Raw genomic sequence first — 27,063 nt, forward strand, 5'->3', positions numbered from 1 at the left:
TCTACATTAAATAGATTTCTTACTTTAACATGTACTTACTAAACATATACTGTATAATTATAATCTATTATAAAATCTAATCATATGTCCAAAGGTATATATCTCCAATGCAGATCGTGAGTCTTTGTCACAGACTGCATCTGATGATCATTTCCATTTATATGATTGTATACATGCTGTCAGGAAGCTGTCGAGGAAAAAAAAAACATCCAACCCAGCTGGCGATCTGTTAGGTGCAGAAACTTAATTATATGTTAATGAATGAGGCATGTGGCCCTTGAATTGACAAATACTGTATATTACAGACAAGTGCTGCTCTCATGATTATGGTGGAGTCACTTTGAAATTTTGTGTTTGTAGCTAGTGTGTGTAGCTATCTCTAACACCATTCGATCTCAGATTGCAGACCTCTCTGCTGCTCTGAGAATATTCATAAAAAATATGAAATAGAGATAGCATTCTTGATAGGACAGCTGGTTAACCAGTCTGGCAGAAAAACTCCACATATTGCACTGACCACCTTGGAATACAGAAGGGGGCCTCTAATGGTCCCAGATATAATTTAGTTTATTCTGAAAAACATGGTACTGATGTGTTGCTCTGGTCTCTCCAGCATGGCACCTCACTGTCTGCGCATGGCTCCTTTCTCCACTGACGCAACTGCGTATTGGAATCATGGAAAACAGAGAGGTTATTTAATAACAGTAGTATGATGTCTGTATTGTCAGATAACTCCAAAGAAAGCATGTCTGTTGTCTCGTATTCAGTGAACTGATTTTCAGTGTTGCTTGGAGCTAGAAAGCTTTAGGTGTTCAGAATCAACATAATGGGATGATCACAATCACTGCGGAAGAAGTGTGCTGTTGTCTTTAAATGATTTAATCCATGCAATTGTCTTTAAAACGTTAAATGTTAAAACCATAAATTTAGGGGAGGAAATACATAAGCATACACTGTAAAACTATGAAAGGGTGTAAATACAGAGATTTGTTTCATTTTAATGATCTGTTGTGGTGTTCCCTGGCCAATTTTACATTGATATCCTCAGTCAGATAAGGGCAGGGAGCATTTCAGTCACTTCATTCTTTATTATGGAGCCTGGGACTGGGTGGAGAATTGCATAACACTTTCCAGAGGGGTGTTCCAGGAAGTGAAGTCATATGCAGCTGGGGGGGATGTACTGCCAAGGCTTAATGAAGATTGGGTCAGTGTCTCCCCCTATTCCTCAACAGATGGTGGTAACACTACAGTGGCAGTGAAATTCTCAGGAGTGTGTGACACATGATGCATGGGATACTGACAGAGAGTGGATTGGGGTCACGAACTGCACCTCTGATTTGTCTCATGAAGTCACTGTGAGGGGAAACAGTCTTCAGAACTCTAACCCCCATAGGGACAGGCTTGTTTCAGGTGAATGGGAACACTCACTGTGGATCTACACTGTAATTATCAATTCCCTTGCCCTTTTCAGCTCGTAGTCTCCGCAGTTGCAGCGTAAAACACGTGCCCATTAGATCATTTAGTTTTTGCTACAGGGGTTGCAGAGTAAGAATCACATGACTGTAGTGTAAACATTGAACATTGACTAATCATAAAGCAGATCTCTGGGACTTTCGGAGCCTGCGATGTGTTCTTGGAATTTTCAGCTCTCATGATGTGCAGGATTATAGACTTCTCACATCTGTAGCCTATTTCCAATACGCTCTGAATGTTTCATAAGTCCAGCAAAGAACTAAATAAAACATAACAATAAAAGCTTTGGACCACTGCCTTTGCAAACAGTCCTCTGGCTTGCCAATACCGGGCTTTGTCAAAACCAGCAAGCTTGCAACTGCTTCCAAATCCAGCATTGTACAGCTGGCATTGTGTGTTCCAGACCAAAAAAAAATGGCTCCAAATCTTTTGATTAGTAACTCTAAATTAATTAGTCTTGCATGCCTCTGTGAGAATGGTGACAAGATTGGTTTGGAAAAGCTAATTGTAACCATTTGTTTTTCTTTTTTTACCGTTGTGGTCTTTTCTTATATTGAGAAAATAGTTTATACCTATAATCATAATACAAAAAATATATAAATATGATCTTAATCATGATGTGTGACGGAGTGCCGTCACTACGGTTGAGTATGCGCTCTGACTGCCATGCCAATGAGACTGGCTCTTTGTCGCATGGTTGGTACCCCGTAGACCCGGGTTCGAGGCCGGGTGGGATGACTGCTCTCGCCCTTTGCTATATGATATTTCTCTATTTGTTGTGTTTAGTTTAGAGGGTGTTGCCATTCTTTGAAATCTCCATCCCATTGTTGTTTTTGAATATGAAGGTCAAACTTGTTTATTTCACTGTTCAACTATGGTGTGTATGCTGTAACAGCAATGTTCATATTCAGCAATGTACACAATGCATAGCAACAGTTTAACATATTAACTGATAGTGATTACCCACATGATTTAATTTAATGCTCTTGTATCCTACAACCCTAGCATATTACATACAACTGGAATTTGAGATGCTACAGCAGGAAAAGTGTAACTATTCACATGGTGTTGTTAGTTTTGCATAGCCAATTACCAGCCATCTGTTTGCGCTGTATAAAATGCTTTTAAAAATTACATTGTCCACAAACTTAGTGTATTCCTGAAAGTATAAGAAACATTTTGTGATTCATAGCTATTTGGTTATGTAGTTATCAGTATTATCATATGTGTTAAAATTCCTGGCCATTACATGAACAGAAAACATAGATTATGTAAAACTACAGACCACCCTCACAGTTCACTTAACAAATCAGTTTAATACAGACCAGTAATATGCAGAAAATGGTTAGGCTTTTCCCTGCTCACAAGATATTTTGCTTTCCACCTGCAGAAATGGATTTGAAGGCTACCGCTTTATATGAATTTCTGTTGCAACCAGGGCGTAGTAGCCTTTTGCACAAGCCGGAAGTGTTTGGGGAGATAGAGGGATGTCAACTATGTCAGCTGTAGGATTCTCCCAACCCCTGGGCTTGGGATGGGACCAGATATCCCAGCCTGTCTCTGGATGGCTTTCCCCACCCCCCACCCCACTGGCAGGGCTGCAGCACTGACTCCAGGGTGCCTGGTGGGGTCCAGCTCCCTCCATCCATCTGCACATAGATTCACCCTCCAGACAAGAGGAAGGGTTCTGGGGAGGAGTACAGCAGTACTCCTCCAGATGTTTTCAGGTCACACAGCAGTCCCCAGTGTTTTGGGATCGTAGTATTTTGATGTCAGATGATGACAGTTAACTATTCATTTCAGCTGTGCAGTAATAGAGACAAGCACATGTATTTTGAGAGAGTCAATGTGTGATTATTTCTGCATATTTCATGCCTGTGTGAAGAAGCACCCCTGTAAGAAACCGTTGCATGGGTTTTAGGTTGCCTCTTTTTTCTGGTAATTATCTGTAAAAAGGTTGGTTGTCTGTAGCCATCAAGTTAGAAGAACCTATTGGAAGATGTTATCTCAGTCACTTTGTGTGTCTCACAGTGTGCCTGTACCTTTTGTCCCATTAAGGCGAGAGTTGCTCACTGTTAAGTGTGCTTTTACATGGACTAATGGAATGAAGTCAATTTGTTTCTGTGCATTTCACACGCAGTGAGTACAGCTCAAGTGTAACGGTTGATGTGGTCCGTGGAATGCAGAAGTTTCCAGCTTTATTTATGTGTATTGTTTTGCTGTTGTGGTTGGACTGGCTGTTCACTTGTCATTGTCATCTTGGACTAAAATTGGTGGCTTTTAAAATGACATGCTGTTCTTGAGAGTAATCTGAAGAGTTTCATCTGTGATATTGTGGGATTTAGGTTGTAGAAATGTTTTCATTGATACATTTTCCATTTTTATGATTAGTGTAGAAAACTTGGCTTCAGATCTTAGCTTTCAGATTTTTGGTAACTTTTAAAAATGCAGCTCCATAGTGGTTTTATCAGGGCCTCACAATACTAAATTTCTCTTTTGAAAGAAACACTTGAGTTACCAGTAATTCAGATGAGGCAAAAATAGCCATCCTGGCATTGTTAAATTGGGAACATCCTCTCCATAAAATAAATAGCAGTAACTGTGGGGGGACACCTGTTCTATAGACAAAGCACACACAAGATTACTCTCACTCTTTTGAAAAAGTATGTTAAGTGTATGTTAAGTGTCACATTCAAAATATTAAAAAAATTGTTGATATCAAAATATGCTGATTATATGACAATAATTCATAATTCATGTCACCTTCATGTATAATTTCATTGTATAATAATACATTCTGGATTCCATACAATAACATACAGTATACAGTACCTACAGTAACAGACTAGGTGCATAGATGTCACTAGGTAGATAGAACAAAATTGAATGAAACCATTTTAGTATCCTTCATTCTAATTATCCCAGTTGCATCATATCATGCAGTGACAGCATGAAGTGTTATAAGTAAGGAGTCATGCCTGTCTAAAAGTGATGTATTGTGGCTGAGGCTTCAGAAGCATTGTGTGGTGGCACAGTCACACTTGCAAAGTGTAACAGCCTGTCAAAAATGCAGAGGAGGCTGGCCTCTTGTTTAAAAATACTCTTTTCTCCTGGACTGCTGCAAAATAAGGAAGTATTGTCGGTTTGTTAGTGCTAATCCAAATGCTATGCATAGCAGACAATGGTAGAGTGATATCTCTGCTGTAGCTTTAAGAAGCATAAGCGGATGGTGTTGAACAGTTGGTATCCATAGCACCGCTCTCCAGTGTGAGGTACTGGGCAGAATGTGTGGGGGGCTGTTAAGACAAGAATGCAATGTGTGAACTGTGTGGGATGTAGCACGGAATTGGCAGGGGAGGGGAGGGGGAGGGAGCACAGGGGGTATCACAGATAGAGCTATGGCCCACAATTTCACCAAGGGAGGGCACTGTGGTTGCTGCCCTATCACATACAAACAGTGAGGAAAACTGTGTAAAAACAACCTCCCACAGGCACTATGATTCACCTGCATTTACAGATAAGTGCATATTTTCAATCACTCAATTGAAAAAAAAGAGCTTGAAGAACTTTTTCCTGAAAATGGTGGAGTAGGCGTCGTATTGATACAACAGAATTTCTCCCTGAGGTTTTAAATAATGTATAGTGTTGTTACCAAAGAACCTCTGTTGAGTGGATGTGAAATATAATCCTTTGCCATGTTTTTATGAAGACAAATCTATGAGCATGAGAAACTCAAATGCAAATGGAGCTGGTAAAAAAAACAGCATTCATTAACTGTTAAGTGCAGAATTGCACTTGGGATGGACTGGCACTTTTTTAATATGCAGACCATTTTAATTGTCGAGAGGACACACATTGTTTCATGTCCCACTAGCCAGGCATATGTTGTGTACATCTGGAAACGGTTTCAGAATACAGTCCCCCTCTGCTCTTCAGCACAAAGGTTACTGTGTATTCTGTATCCATGGTGATTTTTTCCAGCCTGCATTTCTGCTCTTGATGCCCCTGCTTAATTTATACATGAAGGAGAGGAGGAGACACAGCAACGATCACTCATCGCAGATGTTGAATATGTTCCGCATTAAATATGCTCTCATAATTAAGTACAAACAGGAAAACATAATGCACTGCATGCAAGTATATTGAATGTTTCAAAAGTATGGTTGATGAGCAGAGTAGTGCTATTTGTTAATTGATTTACAAATTGGATTTAAGCTGTGTGCTGTCAGTCAGTTTTAAAACAGTTGCATCATTAAAAACACACTCTGTTGCACAGTACAGTGGGAAGGGTGGTTTTAGTTATTGTCTACTGTCTGTGAAGGCACCCATTCTCAAGTAGCCTGCTGGGCTGTTTCTGCTGAGAAAGAATGCAGTTGCCAACAATCTGGTATATAATTTTGTGTGCGTGTGAAGAGGGGGCTGGACTTTGTACTGACAGAGAAAGAAACAATTTTATCTGAAATGAAGTGACTGAGGATAAACAAAGAATCATTACCACACAGCACCATGCATGCAGAATGAGCAAATGAGGTTCTCTGCCTTGTTAATTGTTGATAAAACTATTAACAAGCCAGTGTAGAAAATCTCATGTCATCTCTGTATGTAATTTGACTCTTCCACAGCTTCATTTTCAGCTATGGAGAGTGTGTCACCAGCACAGCAGTGCTGTCAGAGGGTCTCTCAGACAGGCATGCGTGGGATGGATGGGTGGGTGGGGGAGGGTGTGCACTGGGTGGGCCCCACAGCTGTGTCAGGATCCCTGGTGAGAAGGGACATGACAGCAGAGCAGACAGTGACAAATGCAACAACTGCAGACAAACAGGGTGTTGGCGAAGGTTTGGAATAGCTGCGGGAGCCGGAACAGAGAGGAGGGCTGGAAACTCTATTAGGACGGGCAGCTGTTCTGGCTTCTGTCCGACTTGTTGGGCAGACTCGCCCGGTGTCATTGTCTGTGCTGAGCGCAGCTGACAGTGCCTAAACCCTAAAGCATCGGATTTGATGCTGCTTTGCTCTGCCAGGTGCCAGTAAACTGTTGCCATTGAAAAGCTATAAAACATAAAAATGCCTTGCTGTGCACATGTGATTGATTGCCATTTTTCTAGAATAACAAACCAGAAAGAGAGGTGAGAGTGGCTTTTGCACTTGAGCAGTACTTCTTTTCCTTGCACCTTAGTAGCTGATGTTCATATTGGTTTTCATGACAGGGTTTGTCCATCTCTTTAGTCTGATCCCTTGGGCCTACAAAAGGATTCTTACATTCAGCGAAAGGGTTTAAGCCATTTCTGTGACTCCTCATTCTATATTACAGTATTTACTGTATTTTCGTAGAACAGAATTTCATTTCTCATCACTTTATCTTTGTGCAAGTCATGAATCTGATAATGGACAATAAACAGGTTGGCCTCGGACTCCTTGGATTTGATTTGATTAAATCTTTACTTTATCAATTTCCTTTTTTTCAAAACAGACAGCCAATGTGAGGGTCCTTGAATAAGGAAGAGAGGCTATATACAATATCATTGAATAGTCCAAGCTCAAGACCATACAGGGGTAATTAAATACCCTTAATTCTAATTTTCTGGTGGGACTTAAAAGAGCAACAGTGACAGTGAATGAAAAACAGACATTTTCCCTGCCCAGTATGATGCGGTCCTGATGGCGTGGATGCTCTTATGGCACTGCTGTAGTGTATGTCTCTCTTTTTAACATTTCTTAATTGTGACTTTGAGGATGTAATGTCTGGCAGCCAGAGTGGACAGAACAATTCCAAGCCAGGTTGTTCCAGTTTTTGGTCCAGTTCGTCGTCTCCCCAGCCACCCCCACCAAAAAAGGATATGTCATTAGCCACCCCAGTAACACAGCATCAGCCTCACTTTTACAGTAAATTACAGCTTCGAGCCTTCTTGGGTAAGTTTCTACAAGCTTTGTGCACCTGGATTTGGGCAGTGTCTATCATTCTTCCTGGCAGATCCTCAAGATCAGTCAGATTGGATGGGGAGCATCTGTGAACTGCCATCTTCAGGTCTCTCCACAGATGTTGCATGGGGTTAAAGTTCAGACTTTGGCTGGGCAAAACTGTATGTTTTGGGTCGTTGTCTTGCTGAAAGGTGAACGTTCACCCCAGCCTGAGATTGTGTGCATTCTGGAGCAGATTTTCCTCAAAGACCTCTCTGTATTTGGCTGCATTCATCCTTCCCTCAAGTCTGACCAGTTTCCCTGCCACTGCTGCTGAGAAGCGCCCCCATAGTATGATGCTACCACCACCATGCTTCACTGTAGGGATGATATTAGCCAGGTGATGAGCAGTACCTGTTGCCAGATGTAGCACTTTGTGGTCAACCCAAAGAGTTAATTTTTTGTCTCATCAGACCAGAGAATCTTTTTCCTCATGCATTCAGAGTCCTTTAAGTGCTGCTTGGCAAACTCCAGGCGGACTTTCATATGCCTTTTAGTCAGGAGTGGCTTCTGCCTAGCCACTCTATCATAAGACCTGATTGACGGAGTGCTTTGGAGGTCCTCCCATATCTGCAGAGGACTTCTGAAGCTAGGTTAGAATGGCCATTGGGTTCTTAGTCATCTCCCTGACAAAGGCCCTTCTTGCTTCATTACTGAGCTTGGCCGGATGGCCAGCTCTAGGAAGAGTTCTGGTGGTTCCAAACTTGTTCCATTTCACAAGCCCACTGTGCTCCTGAGAACATGCAAAGCTTTAGAAATGGTTTTATACACTTGCCCAATTTGATTGAGGAGGTCTACAGAGATTTCCTTGGTCTTCATGGCTTGGTTTTTGGTCCGACATGCACTATGAATTGTGGGACCTTATATACATTGTTATGTTCCTTTCTAAAGCATTTCCAATCAATTCAATTTGCTACAAGTGGACTCCAGTCAAGTTCTAGAGACTCTGAATGATAATCAAAGCAAACAGGATGCAAGTAAAGCAAACAGTTTTTGATTTTTAATAAATTTGTAAAAATAAAAAAAGTGTTTTTGTTATGTCATTATGAGTTAATGTGTGTATACTGATGGACAAAAGAATGCATTTAATCCATTGTAGATTTTCTATTACACAACAATGTGTGCAAAAAGTGAGGAGGTCTGAATACTTTCCAAAGCCACTGTACATGCCTGTGATCCACGGTATAGACTGAGGTCAAAAACAAAGCAAGGCTATCTTGAAGGGCCAAATAAGGGAAAAAAGGTTTAATATACAATAACTCAGCAGTTAGCATTGATTAGCTCAGGTGGCAAACAGGTATTTGATAAAGGCAGTGGGGTCACTGGAGTATTTACAGGAGGATTCAATAAGATAAAGAGCTTGCATCTCAGGTACACTCAGATCTTAATGGTGCTGCTGCTCCCAGATGGGGAGGTGGTGCTCCCATTACACGTTGTTATGTCTCACCGAGACTAAATTGGCCTCAGCGATTGATGCACAAATGTGAATGTAAGAAACGGAATAGGTGTTTTTTTGATTCTTAGTACCCAGCTGGGCCCCACGATTGAGGGCTTGCTGTTTTTGGGGCCCTTGGTCATGTGAGCAGATGGAGAGGTTTGAGAAAGTCATCTCCATATCCTCCGATGCTCCCTGCTGCTGTTTACTTTCCTTTCACTGCAGTGCTGCCCCAAGTACTGCTGGGTAAGTACATGCCCTTTGCCGCCACAAGGGCTATAAATAGGACCTTTGGTGAAGCTGCCTTCTTGCTCTCCTGCTCTTTGACTGGACAGCTTATTACCATGCACCCTGGCTATTAACTAGACTCAAAACAAAGCCAGCGTTTGTGCACAAAAGACCAGTATTTTATGTCCTAAATCCTGGTAAGCCTCCCTCTCTGTCCATCTGATTTGCAAAGCACTGTCTGTATTGCTTGACTTCTTGTCAGGAAGCTGGTAAGAAAGGTCTCTCTTTCATGGAAAATGTTGCATTCATCCTGGGCATGCCAAACTTGTTAATGCTGAGGTACAGCCCATATGGGTGCACTGCTTTTCAGATTGGATCAATGTACAGGTTTCATTTGGCAGGAGATGATTCCTTGTCAGGAAATCTGTAGCTGAAGCGAAATTAACCCCTTGATGATGCTTATGCTCTTATTTTACACACATAGTCATTATCCAGAGCAAACACAACAGCATCCCTCACAGTATTGATGGCTGAAAAAAATCAATAATTTGCTAGCACTAGATGATACTATCACCCCCCCCAACCACCACCACCAATTGTTACTGTACTGTATCAGGCTTTTTTCTGTTTAATGTGTTATGATTAGATTTTGTCAATCAATACTGTTATCCTGTTTTTGCCTTTGTTTGTCTGTACATTGTCCTTTAACCCAGTGTTTTGCTCCACTCTACATAGTTGCAATTTCCATGTTTGCTCTTCGTCATGTACTTTGCAGCTCTCCTCTCGAGGTCCCGTGCTGTATTTTTAGACCATTTCTTCTTGGCTTCAGCCATCTTTTCTGCTTGAGCTCACATTATCTAAACCCGGCTGCTGCTCGGCGTATAGAAATGGTCCTGGCATCAGGTTTATTTTTAGCCCAGTGATATGAGACTTGGAAGCTCGTTAATCCGTTTTGGTGCAGAACGAGTTAATGCACAATGTAACCTGAAGGGCAGTGGCGTACCCTGTCATCTCCAGGGTTTCTTTTAATGGGGCACTCACTTCACGAGAGCCAATGGAAAATAGTGACAAAAATGGCTGTTTATAGTGCTGGAGGTGGAAAAAAAAAATAGAAAGAAAAAAGAAAAAACTCCCACAGGAGGAAACCGCAGGCTTTATTTTATACATCTTAGACTTCTGGTAGCAATTAGCAACTCCAGCTTCTTGAACTCGAACATGGACTGCAAGCAATAGACCAGGCACAAAGAGAATCGTGTTTTCCTCACTCTGCACCGAACAATTCCACTTGGTGCATGTTCACGGGCGTCACAATGCCACTGTGTCTGTGTTCAAGTGGCTCCTCCGTGCTCGCCACTGTCAAGTCACAGTGCTGACTCTGGCTTTCACTGAACAGAAGGCTCCACACAAAGCATTTGCTGAGCTCACCAGTGGCGCTCGACTGATCCATTTAAACGTATTGAGCTGATTTCAATTAAGGAGGCTAGCCGCTAATATGACTGCAGCAAATAGGAAGGGGGAGGAGGGAATTTCCGTAATGCTTTGGCAGAACAGCCACGCTTCTGAGTTCAAGTCATGCCAGCAGGCAGCCAGAGACGTCTGCAACTCTTTGTGAATTTTATGTTGCTGAAGATCATCACAAGATTGCACTTATTATAGGTAGATTTGATGTGGAGGCCATATGCTTCTTGGGAGGTGTTGTGGAAAGGACATGGTGGCTCAGAACATTATAAGAGATATTGTTATTGTTCCACTGATGAGTATGGTTCTTTAGATGATCAGTCCTTATTTTTTTCCTGAATAAGGAAAAAGGCAAACCAGTTTTTGAGGGTTTATCTGGTGCTTTGGTATAGTGTTGTGTTGTCATGAGATTTAGAAGTGACTCTTCTTGAAAATGTTCCCCTAAAAAGTGAAGCACTCATCCAGAGGTCACTGTCCTTCATAATATGGTCCAGGTAGTCTAAAAAGGCTGTTGAAAAACACTTGGTGGCTTATCTGTTCAGTATTAGCTAACAAATGTGACTTGTATGTATACAAGGTGAGTCTTGTGAATATAAACACTGCTATAATACTTTGAAGCAGCATATGTCATAAGAAAGATTATGCACATTCAGAAAGTGAGGACAATGTGTAATGTGAATAAATTCAATTAAACTTCAGTTTCACTCTTCTGTAAATGCTCATTTTACAAGGCTGCAATGCAAATTTCAGCTTCTTTGCCCTCAGTAAGGAATTACGCATATTAAAGATGTAAACTGGATGTTAAGAAAATAAGTAAAGCTACAAGATAAAAAGGACAGCTGTTTTAACCATGGAAGATGGCCCCATGCTCCAAAAGGCTCTGAATGCAGTAAGCAAGCTTTTTGTATAACCATATCTAATATTTTTATCTTGTCTTTATGCACTGTGTCCTACAGATGGAGCCACAGCACTGGTTTGTCCCAGTGAATGTGCTGGGACCAGTTCTCTTGATTCCCCAGAGGGTGGGGCTGTGTTTCATGAAAATATTTTGGAACAGTGTCTGAACACCTAGCCTCTTAACACACTTCAGTCAGAAGTGAAAAAAATTGGGGAGAAACCACAAACAAGTTTTTTATTTATTTCATATCAGCTGTGCCTGTGATAACATAAAAGCAATTATAAAGAGAACTATAAAGTAAACTTTGTTTGGATTCTTTCAGTAAACCAAAACCAAGGTCAAAACTGGTATCTGTCCGTCTGTCATCTGTATCTGTCTCTCCACCATTATGAGTCCCATTCCTTCTAACATTTCTTCTGACAGCAACATGTGATCTTTGGAGAGAGGTGATGACAGAAGCACTGTCCTCTTTTCTTTGCCTTCAGGGCTTCATGAGAAGAAGCTGATGACGAAGTGTGATTGGTGAAGGGTTAGGATGACGACAGTAGCCGCAGAGTACGACCACATGGAGATTCAGCAGCAGTACAGCAGCGACGTCAACAATCGGTGGGATGACGACTGGGACAACGAGAACAGCTCTGCCCGGTTGTTTGAGCGCTCCCGCATCAAGGCCCTGGCAGGTACAAAATATGGGGGAATCTGAAACAGGCTCTTGCTGCACCCCTTCTACACACTACTGTTTTGTGTGGTTACTAATAATCGCAGTGGTAGACAAATACAGAGAAGATTTGGAGAGAAAAAGCCAAGAGGGCCTGTCCAAATACTGTGCAACCGAGTGTAATAATTCTGTACACACATTCCTCAAGACTTATAAGCAGGTTAATCGCAAGTGGATGCACTTTGCTCAAAGGTTAACATTGTTGGCACTGGTCCAGAGGATGGGGATTAGCATGTTCAGAGAGAGTGTTGGATTAATGCAGGGTGAGTGAACACATGCCATTGAGTAATAGTCAGTTGAGGAATACTCAGTTCTCTGCAATGCTGATGACATCAAAATGTATGTATGTACTATTGTACATGAGGCGTTTCATCAATCTTAAATGCTCTTCTGATTGATTAATTTGAAATGCTTTGGCAGACATCTTAACTAATATTTCTGAGTAGGAACATTTTCTGGAAGGTTAAGTTGAGATGGACTTGTGATATCCATTCTTATAGATCAGCCAGTGGTTGGGTATCCTGTGTTGCCTAATGGATGCCCCAAGTGAATCCAATCAATATGTACGTATGGTTTCCAAGAACTGTGATGCTCTGTACTTCCTGTGGTCTCCTCCATCAGTGCTGGAAATAAAGAGCTGAAATGGAAGGGGTAGTGCAATACCATAGCTTTCATGAAAAATCAGTGTCAGCCAACATATTGATTTACACTTACATTTACATTTATTCATTTGGCAGATGTTTTTATCCAAAGCGACTTACAAGTGTACTTGCATCATAGAAAATATTTTACAATATATTGTGCAATTTACTATAACATTTCTTTTTCAATGGAACAGTGCTGATGTTTCACGGAAGCAGAAAGCGTTTTCATTAAGGCTTTTACTACTACTCCCTAAGTATTACAGAGCCATGTGAGTGTGTAGGCATTTTACAGTCCTTCAAAAGGAGGTGAATTGTTGCAATGTGACACATTTGCATGTATAGTGTACCTAAAATGGATGCCTAAGAGGCTATAAGAGACTTAAGGGTTTCTTCATTTTATTAATTTCTCAAGTAATTAGTACATGACAGTCGCGGCTTCAGGATATCAAACTTGTTGAACAAATGAAACTAAGAACCTGGGCTACTTTGGATCAAAATGAATTGTGGTTGTTAACTAGAGTTATAACAGTAGTTGGTCACATTGAGACTGCCATATTGTCATTGTGACTATTGCCCAGTTTTATTTTGCCTGAATTCATTATGGAACACATACTTCTGCCTTGAGGGCATTGGGGCTACTTTAGCCTTGGCAGTAGTCATTCAGTGTTCATTGCAAGTACCACAGAAGAAAGCAAGGGAAGGATTTCCAGATTTGTTTTCATTGGTGCGTCTCATACCAAGACAAAAAATGTCAGATAATGCCATGCTAAAAGGTACTATGATAGTTAACAATACTTGAATCAAATTTGCAATTTTTTTGAATTATCACGTATCACATATAATTATCACATATAACCTACCTGCCTCAGGTTGTAGCTTTTGTAATGAGATTAGACGGGAAGGGTCTGTTTCATAGTCTCACCTCACAAATGATTTGGAGCCCCTGACCCCGGGGGACTTTGGGAAACAGCACAGGACTAATAGAGGTGCTGGTGTTTGCCACTGGTTACTTCCCTGTATGCCCATCATGGGTGACAGACAGTGGCAGCTTCACACCTCTGATGAGGACAGAGTGATGTAGCCTATTGTCTGCAATGTGGTGGGGGTGGGGTGGTCGTCTGCAAAGCTCACATTAGAGCCACAATGGACCAAGGTGGGGATAAGGAACAAAGGGAGCTTCAATCAGAGATGGCTCCCATTTTCTGAAGACAGCACTGCTCTCAGCACCCAGCCTACTCAGGGAAACTGCTGGAGTAATTACCCATAGCAAGAGTGCTGCAACATGCAAAGCCCTTCTTTTTCCCAAGCCGTTGAATAGAAACCACTGATTGTTTTGAGGAGAAAAGCGGAGTAAAGCTCTGCATTCCTCGAAGCATCCCTCCCTTCACATGACTGTGCTCTCCTACATGCTAGACCACTGGAGGGGAGGCCTAAGCTGCACCGCTGCTGTGTGGCGAGGAAAAACAGGAAGCGTGAAGTTCCCTGAGCCCTATGTGTTCAAGCACGCGCTACGCTTGGTGTTTACATTACGTTGCCATGGCATCATGTAATTTTAATGTCATTTCTAATAAAACAATTATATCAGAATCAGAATAGAATCAGAATAGACTTTATTGTCATTGGGGTGCAACAAAATTGTGGGAGAAGACATTTTAAATATAAAGAAAAACTTGTGCAATTTAAAGTGCACAGTGGATATACAGTATATCTGTTGGATGTTTTATTAACACTTCGGGGGAATAGTCAGCATCTCAGATATTGATGATTATTTTCTTAGCAGAAATTAACCTATGACTCTGTGAAATCTATGTTATGTTGTTTACTTAGAGCCATGTCTATTGCTGTTCTGAAGAAAGTGAGTCAGTTCTTATCAGGAGGTCTGTCTGTCTTGGCCCATCCTCCCCCGTGCGTTGGAACCCTACCTGGATCACAGCAGGCCATTTCTTCTTCAGGCCATTGTGACTCCAATCAGATGAAGAAGGAAATGCTATGTAACATTACCGTACAGCGAAGTCCCAGTGGTGCGGTGTCTTTGTATCCCTGCGAACAGTCAGTGCATGTACTAATGCAAACCATGTGGCAGGTTGGGAGGCCCTGGCTCAAAGGCACTGCCTCTTCGGGCCTCCCAACCTCCTTCGTTTCTCTCTCCACCAATATCCACTACGTCTGATGCACACAGTCTGTTGGAGCGGAGATGGAGGGCAGTGATACATGAAGAAGGGCCGTGGGTGCCCCCACCAATGACGGGAACAGTGTGCTGGCCCCCAACCAAGGATCAGCTAGGGTGCATTACACACATGATTGCATTTCCCATAGATTTTGCTCAAGTCTTGGGGTGCTCTAAACTTGTACATGGCCCACATTCCTGTAATCCTCAGAGAGTTTCAGTAAAACACAGCTTAACTCTAAAACAATATTTGTATTTCATTCTAAGTTGATGTTTTTCATCGTCTGGCTATTGAGACTTTCTAGGTGAGGTGCAACTCAGATAGTAACATGTGCTTTACTGGGAGCTACAGTGGAGCCCTCAATTTCCCCCAGTTTCTTTCCTTCTTTCCTGGTTGGTATAATGCTAGCAGAACAGATATTTCTGCCAGTCTGTTCATGGGCAGAAACAAACATGCAAACTTGTGTGCTTGTCTTTCCCCTTTTTTTTACCTTAATTCCCATATAACCTGGAGGAGCAAAATCAAAATAAGCAAAATAAAATGTGTATATATGTTGCAATCGTAACATTATTCCATTTCAGTGACATTTTTCATTTTGTTTGCGTCACGAAACCAGATCACCAAATCTTGGTGAAGCCCCATCACTGAATTATAGATGAGTCGTCTGCAGTATCCGTAGCTGCAGTGTGTTTCTGAGCCCAGGAGGTGCAGTAGGTTGTAGGGCGATGTGCTAGTGTTCCACCCAGGAAACTTAAGCACCTGAATTATTTACATATCCTTTAAATATGCAAGAGGCGGTAGCTGATAACACGTTAAAGGGACACTGCATTGTGGATCCCTTTTTCTGAGTTCATTGCATGCTCAGATCATAAGTAATTACCATGATCAGGAGAGCAGTTTGCTAGTCCTAGACAGTTTATTGGGTGTGTTAAACATGAGCCTGGAAGTTGACATTTTTCTTCTTTGTAATACTTTGAGAATTGCTCTTTACCTGGCAGCTTTTGAATGGAGTGTTTAGTGCTGCTATACTTTAGCTGTTGGATATCATTAGTTGGTAGTTTATATTCAAGTCCTGAACAAGATCAATTAATGGATCCTATTGAAAATAACTTTGAAGGCCCACACAGTGGTTAGGTGCAGAAAAACTGAAAAGCTAGTATGAAGTGATGAAGATGCACATATCTCTCCAAATTTGAAGACGGCGCAGTGGGTGCCAAAAATGAAAATTTAATATCATAGCATAGCATGTTGTTGTTGTTTTTGGAGTAATTATATCTTGAGACCTTGTTTCATCATGTGTGGATTGTTGAAAAAGAGTTACGATTTTCCTTTTCTCAGTATTTTGTGTAGTGTATATTCAAAGGGTGTAGGTGTTCTAAAAAATGTTCCTAAAATGCAGTTCATAATACCCATCAGCATCCAGTGACACCAAACATGCTGGCAATTTGCCACCACCGAAAACATGTTGTCGTCCTCAGGTGAGCTTTTACACTGGTGTCTGATGCCACTTAAGGGAAGTGCACTGGTGTGTTGCCATGCCAGAAATGCAGAGATTGTTTGAGGTATGGTTACGGAGGAGCAGGAGGCTATGTGAAGCTGTGGTAACAGATGATGTGAGAAAGCAGGGAATATCTGTGTTGCCATTGCCGTGGTTGTTCTAAATCATAATGGGGAGTATTCAGACCTGTGCAAGGAGAATCACTTTTGAGCTCTGTGTTTGGCAATACTATGTGGTATGTCTGACACGTAAACGTCATTGCCCACATGATGCAAAAGGCAGCAATTCACCAACTCTATTAACACTGTACAATCATTGACTTGTGGCAATAAAACAGGGGAGGAAGTATGAAACCCGGCTCCAAAAACCTGGTTATGCGCCAGCTAAGTTGCCAGTAGAGCTTTTGCATAGTGACGCTGGCATAGTTAATGGGGTGACAGTGAGCTGACCTTACATGAATATAACTGCTGGCTATTCAATATAGTAGTACTCCACAACAGTCACCCAAGTCCTGTCTCATCCTTCTTTCTCTGAGCATTTGTGGACCACATGTGAGTTTAACATAGCTGTGGCAATGACATTCCACTCTCTCAGCATCATTTGTGAGAGAGCATTTACAATTGCAGATTCAGAGATTCCTGTTTTTTTTAAGACATTAATCAGATGCTTTATCAAAAGGCCCTACCCTGGCATAGGTCAGCAGTAAATAATTTGAAAGAACTGCAAGAATGTATTTGTGTACTGTAAATGAAAAGCATCTCCTCATGAATGTTTCAGTGTTTTCTGGCCAGTGGTGACCCCATGGAGGACATCATAACAGAATATCATGGTAACACTTGAAAAGCCCATTTCAGAGGCCTTCCAATAGGGCTGTTGTTTTACTTCCAACCAAAGTGACTTTGACAAAACTCTACAGTTACATTAATTAGTACAAAAGAACTTGTCAGCAGTCAGCATAGTTCCAAAACCAATCATAGAATCTTCCTTGAGAAATGTCTCTCATATGTTTCTCATGCTTTAAGATTACTTAAGCCCCTTTCACACATGCACTGGACGCCGGAACATATCCGGCCCTTAGCCGGAGGAGCTGTATGTGAGAACACAAATGTCCGAATCAGTCGGACTGGTCACGAGATGGACACCGTTCTGCCAGCTCCCTAGTACAAGGTCTGTCTCATGTCGGAGTGAGCCCATGTGTAAATAGAGCAGGCAACGTTCTGGATAATCCACCGCGACCGAGTGGGCGTGTTGATGACGTTTCTATTATGTGACTGGCGCGATACCGGAAGAATACAAACATCTGCCTCGTACTCTTTTCCGCGTGCCTGTACATTGCTTTCCACTGTTTTGTTGACATTGCGGATATGTCCAAATACATGCTATTTTGAGTCCAATGATCATTAAAGAGATAGTTAGCTATAGCTATAATGCCAAAACTTGTCTCTTATGATGATTAATAACGTTGGTTAGTAGTTTATTATCTGGTTAGTAGCTAGCTAAGCTGTAGCTAAGTAATGGTGATAGGTATAGTGAGATAGGTGAACATCATTACATAGCGAACAACAAAAACTTACCTTCCTGTTATAATAAATCTATAATTAATAATAAATTATGTGTACCGGATGGCTATGTGTGATTTTTTTTATAGGCTACCCGAAAGTACAATAGCTATGTTCGCCTTCTCCTCCTCCGTGCCACATTATGTACCTGTACCACCGAAAGGTAAGACATTGAAAAGAAAAAAACTGAAAATACTTCAACTCGCGATCTCGTCAATACTTTTCACTCGTGAGAATGCAAGTGGCATCTAACTGGAAAATACCACTCGGAAATCTGGACATTTCTAAACTCACAATGATTTCAAGCGACAGTGTAACATACTACAAATGTAATTATTAATGGTCGCATACTGGGTACTACACTGAAAAATAGCATGCAGTATACAGCATATACTTGTGTAGTACGCAGTACACAGTATGCAGTAGGCGGTTTCGAATACAGCCACTGCGATTTCTGCCACGTACTTTTTGCGTCATGTCCTGCCTCCTGCACGCTCTACCCAGGTCCCACCCCTCACCTAACCGGAGTATTTCCTGTAGGTGAGAACGCGTCTGTCACGGGCAATCTCCTGTCGTGTGCTACATGTGTGAAAGGGCAATTCCGGCCGAGTTGCGGACCTGATTCTCCGCACTTTGTCCGGAGTTCATATGTGAAAGCGGCTTTAGTGAGGCCTGCCACTTTAATTTCACTGCACTGTGTCTGAAGAGGTTAATTATTTACAGGAATGTAGGAATGACTGTGAAAGTAGAGAAATAATGTAAACCACCCGTTGTCTGTAGAAGATGCTAATGTACAGGAGGTGAGTGGTGGATGGAATGTATAACTACACCACAGCGATCTACAATAGTGTGTCAAAAAGAAGCTTGATTCAATTTACAGATCTGTTACTTGCATAAGAAGAGGCCCTTTATGGGATGTGGCTGCTCTTTAATTAACAATTTGCCAATGTATAGCAAAGTGTAATAAGAAACGTAGCTTGCCATTTTTTCCTCATTTCCTACATTAATGAATGTTGGAAAATGGAAATATGGGAAGTGCCTCAGACAAATGTCACTCAAGCCAGAGCCTATCACATCAATGTGAATGGATAAATAATGCATATAGAAGAAAGGCAGTCAAGGGGTTCTCAGAACAGGTGAGCTCATTAGGCGGCCACTGTGTTTACCTGATAGGTAGGGAAACATAAAACCAAACTGCCTAATTTAGAGAATCACCTTCATTCGACTACAGGTTTATCCCCTCAGGGACTGAGCAGTATCCAGTTTCTCCTTGCCTTAAGTTACCTCAAGGTACTGTAGAGTATATCCAACAATCATTTTTGTATACAAACCAGGCAACACAACATTGACAAAAGGAAGCACTTGAAGAACTGGTTTAAGTTTCCTTTTTGTTTTTTTTTTTTTTTGTATCAACCAAGACTGAAAGAGAAATCTGTCCAACTTGGTGCTGACATTTTCAAATGTCTTTGTGTCTTTGGACGATTAATATCCAGTCCCAGTTTGAAGCTGAAGATGATCATTGCCACTGTCAGCAACAGCTCTACTGAGCCAGCTGGCTACATCAGCATCTGTAAAGCATATACTGTAGTCTGTCATAGGCTGCCTGTTTTGGTTCATTTTAGCTTGCACTGAATCAGTTCTGCATAATCACACACTCAGCACCATTCTGCATGCTTTAATGTTGACCCATTATAAGCACTGCGTGGACATCACGCTGTTTTTCTTTACTGACTTCTTTAGTGACGCTGGTTTTCTTTAGTGATTACACAGTATGGTACATCAATGTGAAGAGCAGAGCAAGGATGAGGATGCAAGGGTGAGTCCCCAAATCATCCAGGTTAATTTTTCCCAGATCATTGGTCTGTGCTTCAACAGTTTCAGTACCTGCTTGTTCTGAAATTCAGGTTGTGAGTCTAGAAAGTCTACACACCCTTTCACAAGTTCTTGTTTTTGGTGTCCTAAAGGCTGAAATCAAGGCAAGTGAAGACAGAAATTTTTCATCTCAATTTACACATTAAAACCAACAATGTCTGAGTGAAAGTCAAATCCCTCACCTTTTCCAAAAAAGTATTAAAAAAGAAAAAATTTGAATGTCTTGGTTGCGTAAGTCTTGGTGGAAGCACCTTTTGCTTTGATAACTGCAGTGAGTCTGTTTGGATAAGTCTCTACCAACTTCTCACATCTAGATTTTGCAATTTTCTCACATTCTTTTTTGCAGTAGAGTTAGAATTAACTTAAATTGCAAAGGGACTGCTCATGAGCAGGACTCTGATTGGGCCATTCCAGGACATCGATCTTCCTTTTTTCCAGCCATACCACTGTGGATTTGGCTGTGTGCTTTGGCTCATCGTCATACTGTAAGGTGAAATTCTTCCCCATCTTCAGCTTTTTTGTAGAGGGTACTTTTCAACAATTCGATCCTGGAGGTGTTTTGGTAGCTCCTTGTTACTCATAGTTGTTTCCTTACACTGGCATACACTAAGAAACAAGGAAACCTGCTGAGAAAACCTACAGTAGCAGCTGATTTTTACCATGAACTAATCAGAATCAATACAGTTGGTTATAGGTGAAATCAATTAACTTTGGGCATAATTTAGAATGTGTAAATGATGGTGGAAAAAAATCTGATTTAATTGGTTTCCTTTTCAGGCCTCAAAACAGTAAAAACAAGATATTTTGAAAGGGTATGTAGACTTTCTAGAGCCATTGTATGTTCTACAATACCGTATGCCTGTGGACAGAAAAATGTTTTTAGGACATGTCGAGATCTTTTATGAAAATTTACCTCCAGAGATTTTTCATATGATAAACGCAAACTCAGTTTTATGGTGTCTTTCTACACCCACAAAAACATCTGCTCCCTTTTACTTGTAGTCATAAAAATGGGCCACTGCACTCCCCTGTCTGTCTCATAGGCAGTAGGGCTCTGCAACTACATCTCTTTTTGGTTATTGAAAGCCTCTCAGGAGGGTCTGTATCCATTTCAGTGATTATCATTGTGAACTATGAAAGCATCATGGGCTTACAACATGGAGTGGAACTCATGTTCCTAGTGTGGGGGGGCATTCCAGTGCCTTCTTGGGGAATGTTGGCCAAGCCCATATGAACATAGGGTGCACCCACGGTGTGAATTCTCAGCCATGGGGTGGTATGAAACTGCAGTACAAATCTGCTGATCTGCCCAGACTGCTTTTAATGGATCACAGTGGGGAGACAATCTAGAAGTATCAGATGAGGTAAATGGCTTGTCTGGAGATCCTTGAAAGATATTGACACATTCTACAAGACCAGTCCTGTACTTTGTGTAACTGAAACCAGTCTCAGAGCTCCTTTACTTGCACCTTCCAAACAATCTGAATCTTCTCTGATGTTCACAATAGTAAAGGAAGTCAAACAGACCACAGATTTCTCTCCTGTTGCCATTTAAAATGAACATGTGATATGAAAGGCATCCATGCAAGAATTCCACCCTCATTTAAATGTTAAGCAGAGTCCTCCTGTGAAATGTACCACAGTGGCTTCAGAAGTTTCTGCACAGAACACATTGAATACCAGCACCCCATGGTAAGACAGTAACATGATAAAGTGAAAAAGGAAACAAATACAAAGCCTGCAAATTAGATTAACCCTAGCGATAATGCAGTCCTTTGCCAGTGATTCAGAGCCAGAATGAGAGAGGGGCTCAAGGTTTAAGCAGCTTTTGGGTGCAGATTGGGGGTTCAGAAGCATCTGTAACACTTTATCCTTGGAAGTGTTCCCACATATCACCTTGCAGTGTATCATTGCTCAGGTTTTCCAAGGATGGGATGCAAACATCTGGATTAGATGGATTAGGCCTGAGATAGACACACACAGGCTCATTTACAGAGAATAACCTTGTCTTTGTAATGTTTATCACCTATGCATACTCACATGGAATTTTCATAAGACAAGCATGGAATAGCTGCATTAGAAATGCCAAGGGAAGCACTGAGATGAGAACTGCTTACAGGAAGCACTCACTTTTCTGACCCTGTCTTCAACACCTGCATGCTTTTCACACTGAACAGCACCTCAAGAAGGGAAGAGTGCCTGAAAGAGGGAGCAACCTCCAGGTAGCTCAGTCTTATCATGCCACAGTCTGTCAAGCATGCTAGGAAGTGTCTTCCTGCCTAAGGCAAAAAATATGGCATGATCAACACACCAGAGCCTTTGTATCCTGCTTCTTCTTCTTTAATTATTCTTATTTCTTTATTTATTTCTTCCCTCTTCTTCTTTGTTGAGAGCTTGAGACCTGCATTTTATACAAAGACAACCAAGGAAATGGGAAGTCAGAGGTAGTATCACAAATGGGACTTGTTAAACAAAGACAATTGGTTTTAATTGGTAAGTTGCTAAATGTCTTCATTTAGGTTTCAGATGTGACTTTAGAAAAGCAAATGAGTATTTACTTTTAGAATTTAGGTTGTTTAAAATCATCAGAAGCCTGTCAATAATAACTGCATAAACCTTGAAGAGAAATTTATTCTGTGACATTACAGATTTTACCGGCCCTGTGATTTACAACAGTTCTGCAGCACAGTTTTATTTATAGACAAGGAAGGGAGGGCTGTCAAATAGTATTGAATGACTTCGCTTCCTGGAGGTTTCATGACTGAGATTTAAATTGTCCTTCCCTCCCTTCCTACCTCCTTCTCTCTTTCCTTCCTTCCCTTCACAAAGAAACGATAATAGGAGGCATATTTGGTGTGGGTAAAGCACAAGACTTTCTCCTCTTTTTTAAAGGGAAATAGCTTTAGAGAAATGAAGAGGCTGGCTGAGAGGGCAAAGACATGGCCCGGGGGATGCAGGCGCATGGAGGCCTTGTGATCGGCAGTGTGACCACACAGACAAACAGGCGCTCGTAGTTCAAAGAACCCTTCACAGTGACTGCACTCTAACCTCCTCTGGCTTCTCACAAATCCCCAACATTGTTTTTTATTTTCATTTGCTGGTTACCAGGAGTGCATTGGAGGCCTTGTGATTTTTAAATTCTGAAGACATACAGCATCATAAGGGGCACAAAGTTTAAATGCATTGATTAAATGATTAAATAATTCCATAAATTATAAAAAAATAAATGGTGAATGATTATAAGTGATTAGAAATGATTATAAAAAACATAAAACATAAATGATTAAATAAATAGCTCCCTTTATGTTTCATGACTTTGGGTATCTCAAGAGACAGGATGGAGAGGATTATTGATTTTTGGTGTGTGTATACCTTCCATCAGAAATCAAAAGACAGAACAGTCTATAGCACTAGTATAGCTGTACCTCTGTAGCTGTAGTAAGTTGTGATTTGTAGAGGAAAACAGTGAGAACAGGAAAAGGAAATCCTTCCTGTAATTTTAGCAGTTGGAGGTTTTTGGAAACTTGTGGAGATTGCTTAGCAACAAGGCTTTGGGCTTTGAGGTCAAGGTGAAGGTGCAGGTGCAGGTACAAGATGAGGTGCAGTTTTCATCAGAGCTCTCACAGTATAGATGCATGACCTACATCTCCAGCAGACCACACCGCAACAAAGCTGTGAAGAGTCAAAGCAAGCATTGTGCTTCTTTGTGAGTGGCATATGGATAGAACTTGTTCCATGTCAACATATTAAAATAAAACCAGTATCAAACACTCAACTGGCGAAGTGTGACAAGAATGAGGTTTATCAGTAAAACACCTTGGTGAAAGGCCTCTAAATTCAGAATGTAAGAACATTACATTTCAGGAAAGATTACATTGATCCATATCTTTGAAAAATGATTCTGCCAGTCCTCTTAGTGAATAATTTAGCACCCTTCTCTTGCTCCCCTGACTGGAGATTACGTTTCTGTGTATCATCAGAAAAATAATGGGTTTATGCTTAAGCATTTTACAGACCCAGAATAATCAACAGCACTCCATTTAAGAGCCCAAAGACAAGCACATATCAAGAATGTCAGCAGTATTTGACAAATGTGTCTTATTTTACCTCTTAAATAAAACCACTGCCTCTTTAAGACAGCTGACAGAGAAAGTGCGATGAATTCATCCAGTCTGTGCTTTTGGCTTGCAGAGAAAAGCAATGAGAGATTACACAGGAGGTTCCTGAAGTCCATGCGTTAAGAAGGGCACTCTCTCACTTTCTTTTGATTGTAATCTGAGAGTTTTCCACTACTTTGGGCTCTCCACAAGAGAATGTAATTCCGCTTTGTCTGGGAGGAGAGACTGTTCAAAAGCCATTGCTTTTTTTTTTTTACATGGATTAAACACTTGCTAAAAGGAATGTGGGGATATCTGTCAAGTTTTCAGAAAGCAGGACGCTGCAGGGAAAATTTAGGAAGGAATTTGGTTAAGGTTACCTCTTGATGGTTGTGTATTAAATGTTTGCAGTGATTGTTTTCGTTTAAATGAACAATGATCATGGGAAATAGTGAATATTCTGGCCAGGATCCCCCTCTCACCAGATTTGGTATGGCCCACTTCCTCCTCCCTCTCTCCTGCCCACCGTTCCTCATGGTAATGAGACAGTGACATCACCACTAAATACATGAGCACTGACTGGCTACTGATTAAATTACACCCCCCTCCCTCCCCACAAAGGTTTGTGAAAGGTGTGCTGTGTCTGAATATCTGTTCATTCAGTCCAGAATTGCACAGTTTGGTAGTTCCACTCATTCTCTAGCTGTGCTGTGCTGATACAAGCAAGGGACTCCTTGTTCTAGATGTCTGGAGGGACATCTCTGTAACTTGTGCTCCTGTGACTTTGCTATCCCCCTTGCTGGCTGGAGGGGTGTGTGCGGAGTCTGTTTTGAATGAGGAGGAGGGAAGACGGAACAATCAAGGAGAGGCATGCTGCTGTTCTGAATCGGAGCCCACTGCATGCAGTAGGCTACGGCTGCTAGTGAAGACCCCGAGCTGGGCTGGAGCTTACTGGACTCCCCTTCCTTGTAGAAGAAGTCATTTTGCTCCTTTGAGCTGGATGTTTGTATAGGCTGAGGGTACAATATCTGCACATTGGATTCCTCCTCCCCCGGTTTTTGTTTCCTGTTGTTTGGAGTTCCTGAGCTGATTCAGTTGGGATGATGGAACTGGAGCGGGCATCTAGCATGTCCGGACCCCTCTCCCCTGGCCCAGATCCTGGCCCTGTTCCAGGTTACTCCACTCAGGTGGCTTTCAACTACAACCAGTTGGAGGGGCGCTTTAAGCAGCTGCAAGGTAAGGGCTGGAAGCCTTTTGTTTATAAACGTTGCTATGCTTTGTAGTGGCAGCCAGCCCAGTGGACAGCTTCTGTGTTGTGTGTTAATTCCAGTGTTTTGTAAAGAAACACTGGATGGGGGAGCAACTGAGTTGGATTTCTCTGTCCTTGTTTTTTGTCATAAATTCAGAACAGCCCCCTTAGTCTCAAAAGGGAGAAAGAGAAATGATGAGAATATGACACATCTGGTGTAGCAGCTATTGGTTCAGGATGGGCTGAATCCAGGGTTTCATTGGAGTAATATTTGAGGTGAGATGTTGGATAGCAGCAGGAGAGGAGTGGTGGTTTCAGAAAGAGGTGCACATCAGACACAGGCTCCTGTTGACTTTCACCCCCACCCCCTCTCCCACTCCCAAATGCTTATATCATGACTAGCCCCTGATTGGTTACTCATAGACAACAATAGCAGGAGAAGAATTTGGGAGGGGACATGATCCTCCTCAGTAAATGTTGCATTTTCTGGGTGCCTTTGAATTTGGGGGTGGGGAGAGGGGCTTTGACATTGCTTTGTGTGCACATTGCACCATAAAAGAGTGCTTGTTTATGGCTCCTTTTAATAATCCACACTGGTGCATTAATTATGAATCGGAGGGTTGGGGACAGTACCTTCCAGTCTCTACCATGTGCAGATGACACCTTGAGATTTCTGAGGGGGCCAGAAATGGGATGTGTTTTTTGTGTGTTCCCCCCTCCTTGTGGAATGTCATTTGAGAGTGCTAACCACCATGTGCATCACATCAAGCCCTCCATTCTCTTTCCCCTGTTTGAAATAATGTTCTCAGCAATTAGACTGTATGGGAACACCATACCACCATCAGCTCTTCCCTTTCATGATACTCTCCAGCAGAGGCCGTGTCAAGCACTCCATCCCATTTTAACATGGTCTGGTTTCAATAAAGGGCAGGGTGTGATCTGGTGTGAACTGACAGTACGGTTCTTACACATGAGCCCTGTGAGGGGTTTTTTTAGTGGTGAAACAGACTTGTGACTACTTTGCGTATTAAACCCTGACTGGAACGTCATAATAGACAGTTGGAATGATGGAGGAAAACACAGAAAACCAAGAAAAGCATCTATATCAAGCATCTATATCCGTAGTAATTCATTAGTGAGCAAGCAGCAAGCAACTGCTGTATGGGTTTTATTTCATGGAATGAGGACACTGTATTTTAGTACAAATGGGTTTAGAATGCTTTGTTTTCTTCTGATGACAAGCCATAATCACAGCCTTGGTCTCAGTACTTTGGTAGATAGTTTGAATGATGCACACTTCCTGACTTTGGCCTGAATAACAGGGATGCTTTTGCAGCACTGTTTGGGGTGGATGACTTTAAACAGAGCCTAAAGCAAATGTGTCAGTCCTTTGTTTCATTCACACCTCACAAGGACTTAATTAGCATTTTGAAGAGAGGGGATGTCAACAGTGCCTAGTTAACCAATGGCACCAGAAATACTACTGTCATGAGCCAACTTTGCAATTTCTTTGTCTTCCCAGTTTGATGATTAAAATGGGTCATTGTGACCAATCATCGCAGTAGCTTGTGAGGTTCACTGCTCTCCATTCTGGAAAAAATTCCATCTTTACATAATTTAGAGTGAGCTGGCAACTAGTCTATCCAGTAGACAGCATGGTCAGTGAAGTGCACCCCTGATCATAATGTAATAAATTGCAAACTTGCCAGGTGGGAGCAACAGACCTTTTCTCTCTGGTGTGTTTGCTTACAATCTGAGTCTGTCTCTGTACTTTTTGAAAAGTGACACACTGTCAGTGTCACAAAGTAACA

At 41.6% G+C, this 27,063-nt stretch overlaps 1 protein-coding gene across 2 annotated transcripts in view; it reads left to right on the forward strand.

Moving 5' to 3' along the window:
* Window positions 1-27,063, forward strand: part of LOC118790863 (spectrin beta chain, non-erythrocytic 1) — a 95,450-nt gene that overhangs the window by 18,349 nt on the left and 50,038 nt on the right. Inside the window, exon 2 of one of the 2 annotated variants that reach the window (XM_036547970.1) lies at window positions 11,933-12,127. In XM_036547970.1, the coding sequence (XP_036403863.1) occupies window positions 11,983-12,127 (145 nt within the window). In that variant the 5' untranslated portion in view covers window positions 11,933-11,982. Of the gene's footprint in view, window positions 1-11,932; window positions 12,128-25,103; window positions 25,240-27,063 lie in introns of those variants that run through there. The other variant, XM_036547978.1, reaches the window with a different exon arrangement.

Source organism: Megalops cyprinoides, chromosome 1, assembly GCF_013368585.1.
Source record: "Megalops cyprinoides isolate fMegCyp1 chromosome 1, fMegCyp1.pri, whole genome shotgun sequence".
Classification (NCBI taxonomy): domain Eukaryota; kingdom Metazoa; phylum Chordata; class Actinopteri; order Elopiformes; family Megalopidae; genus Megalops; species Megalops cyprinoides.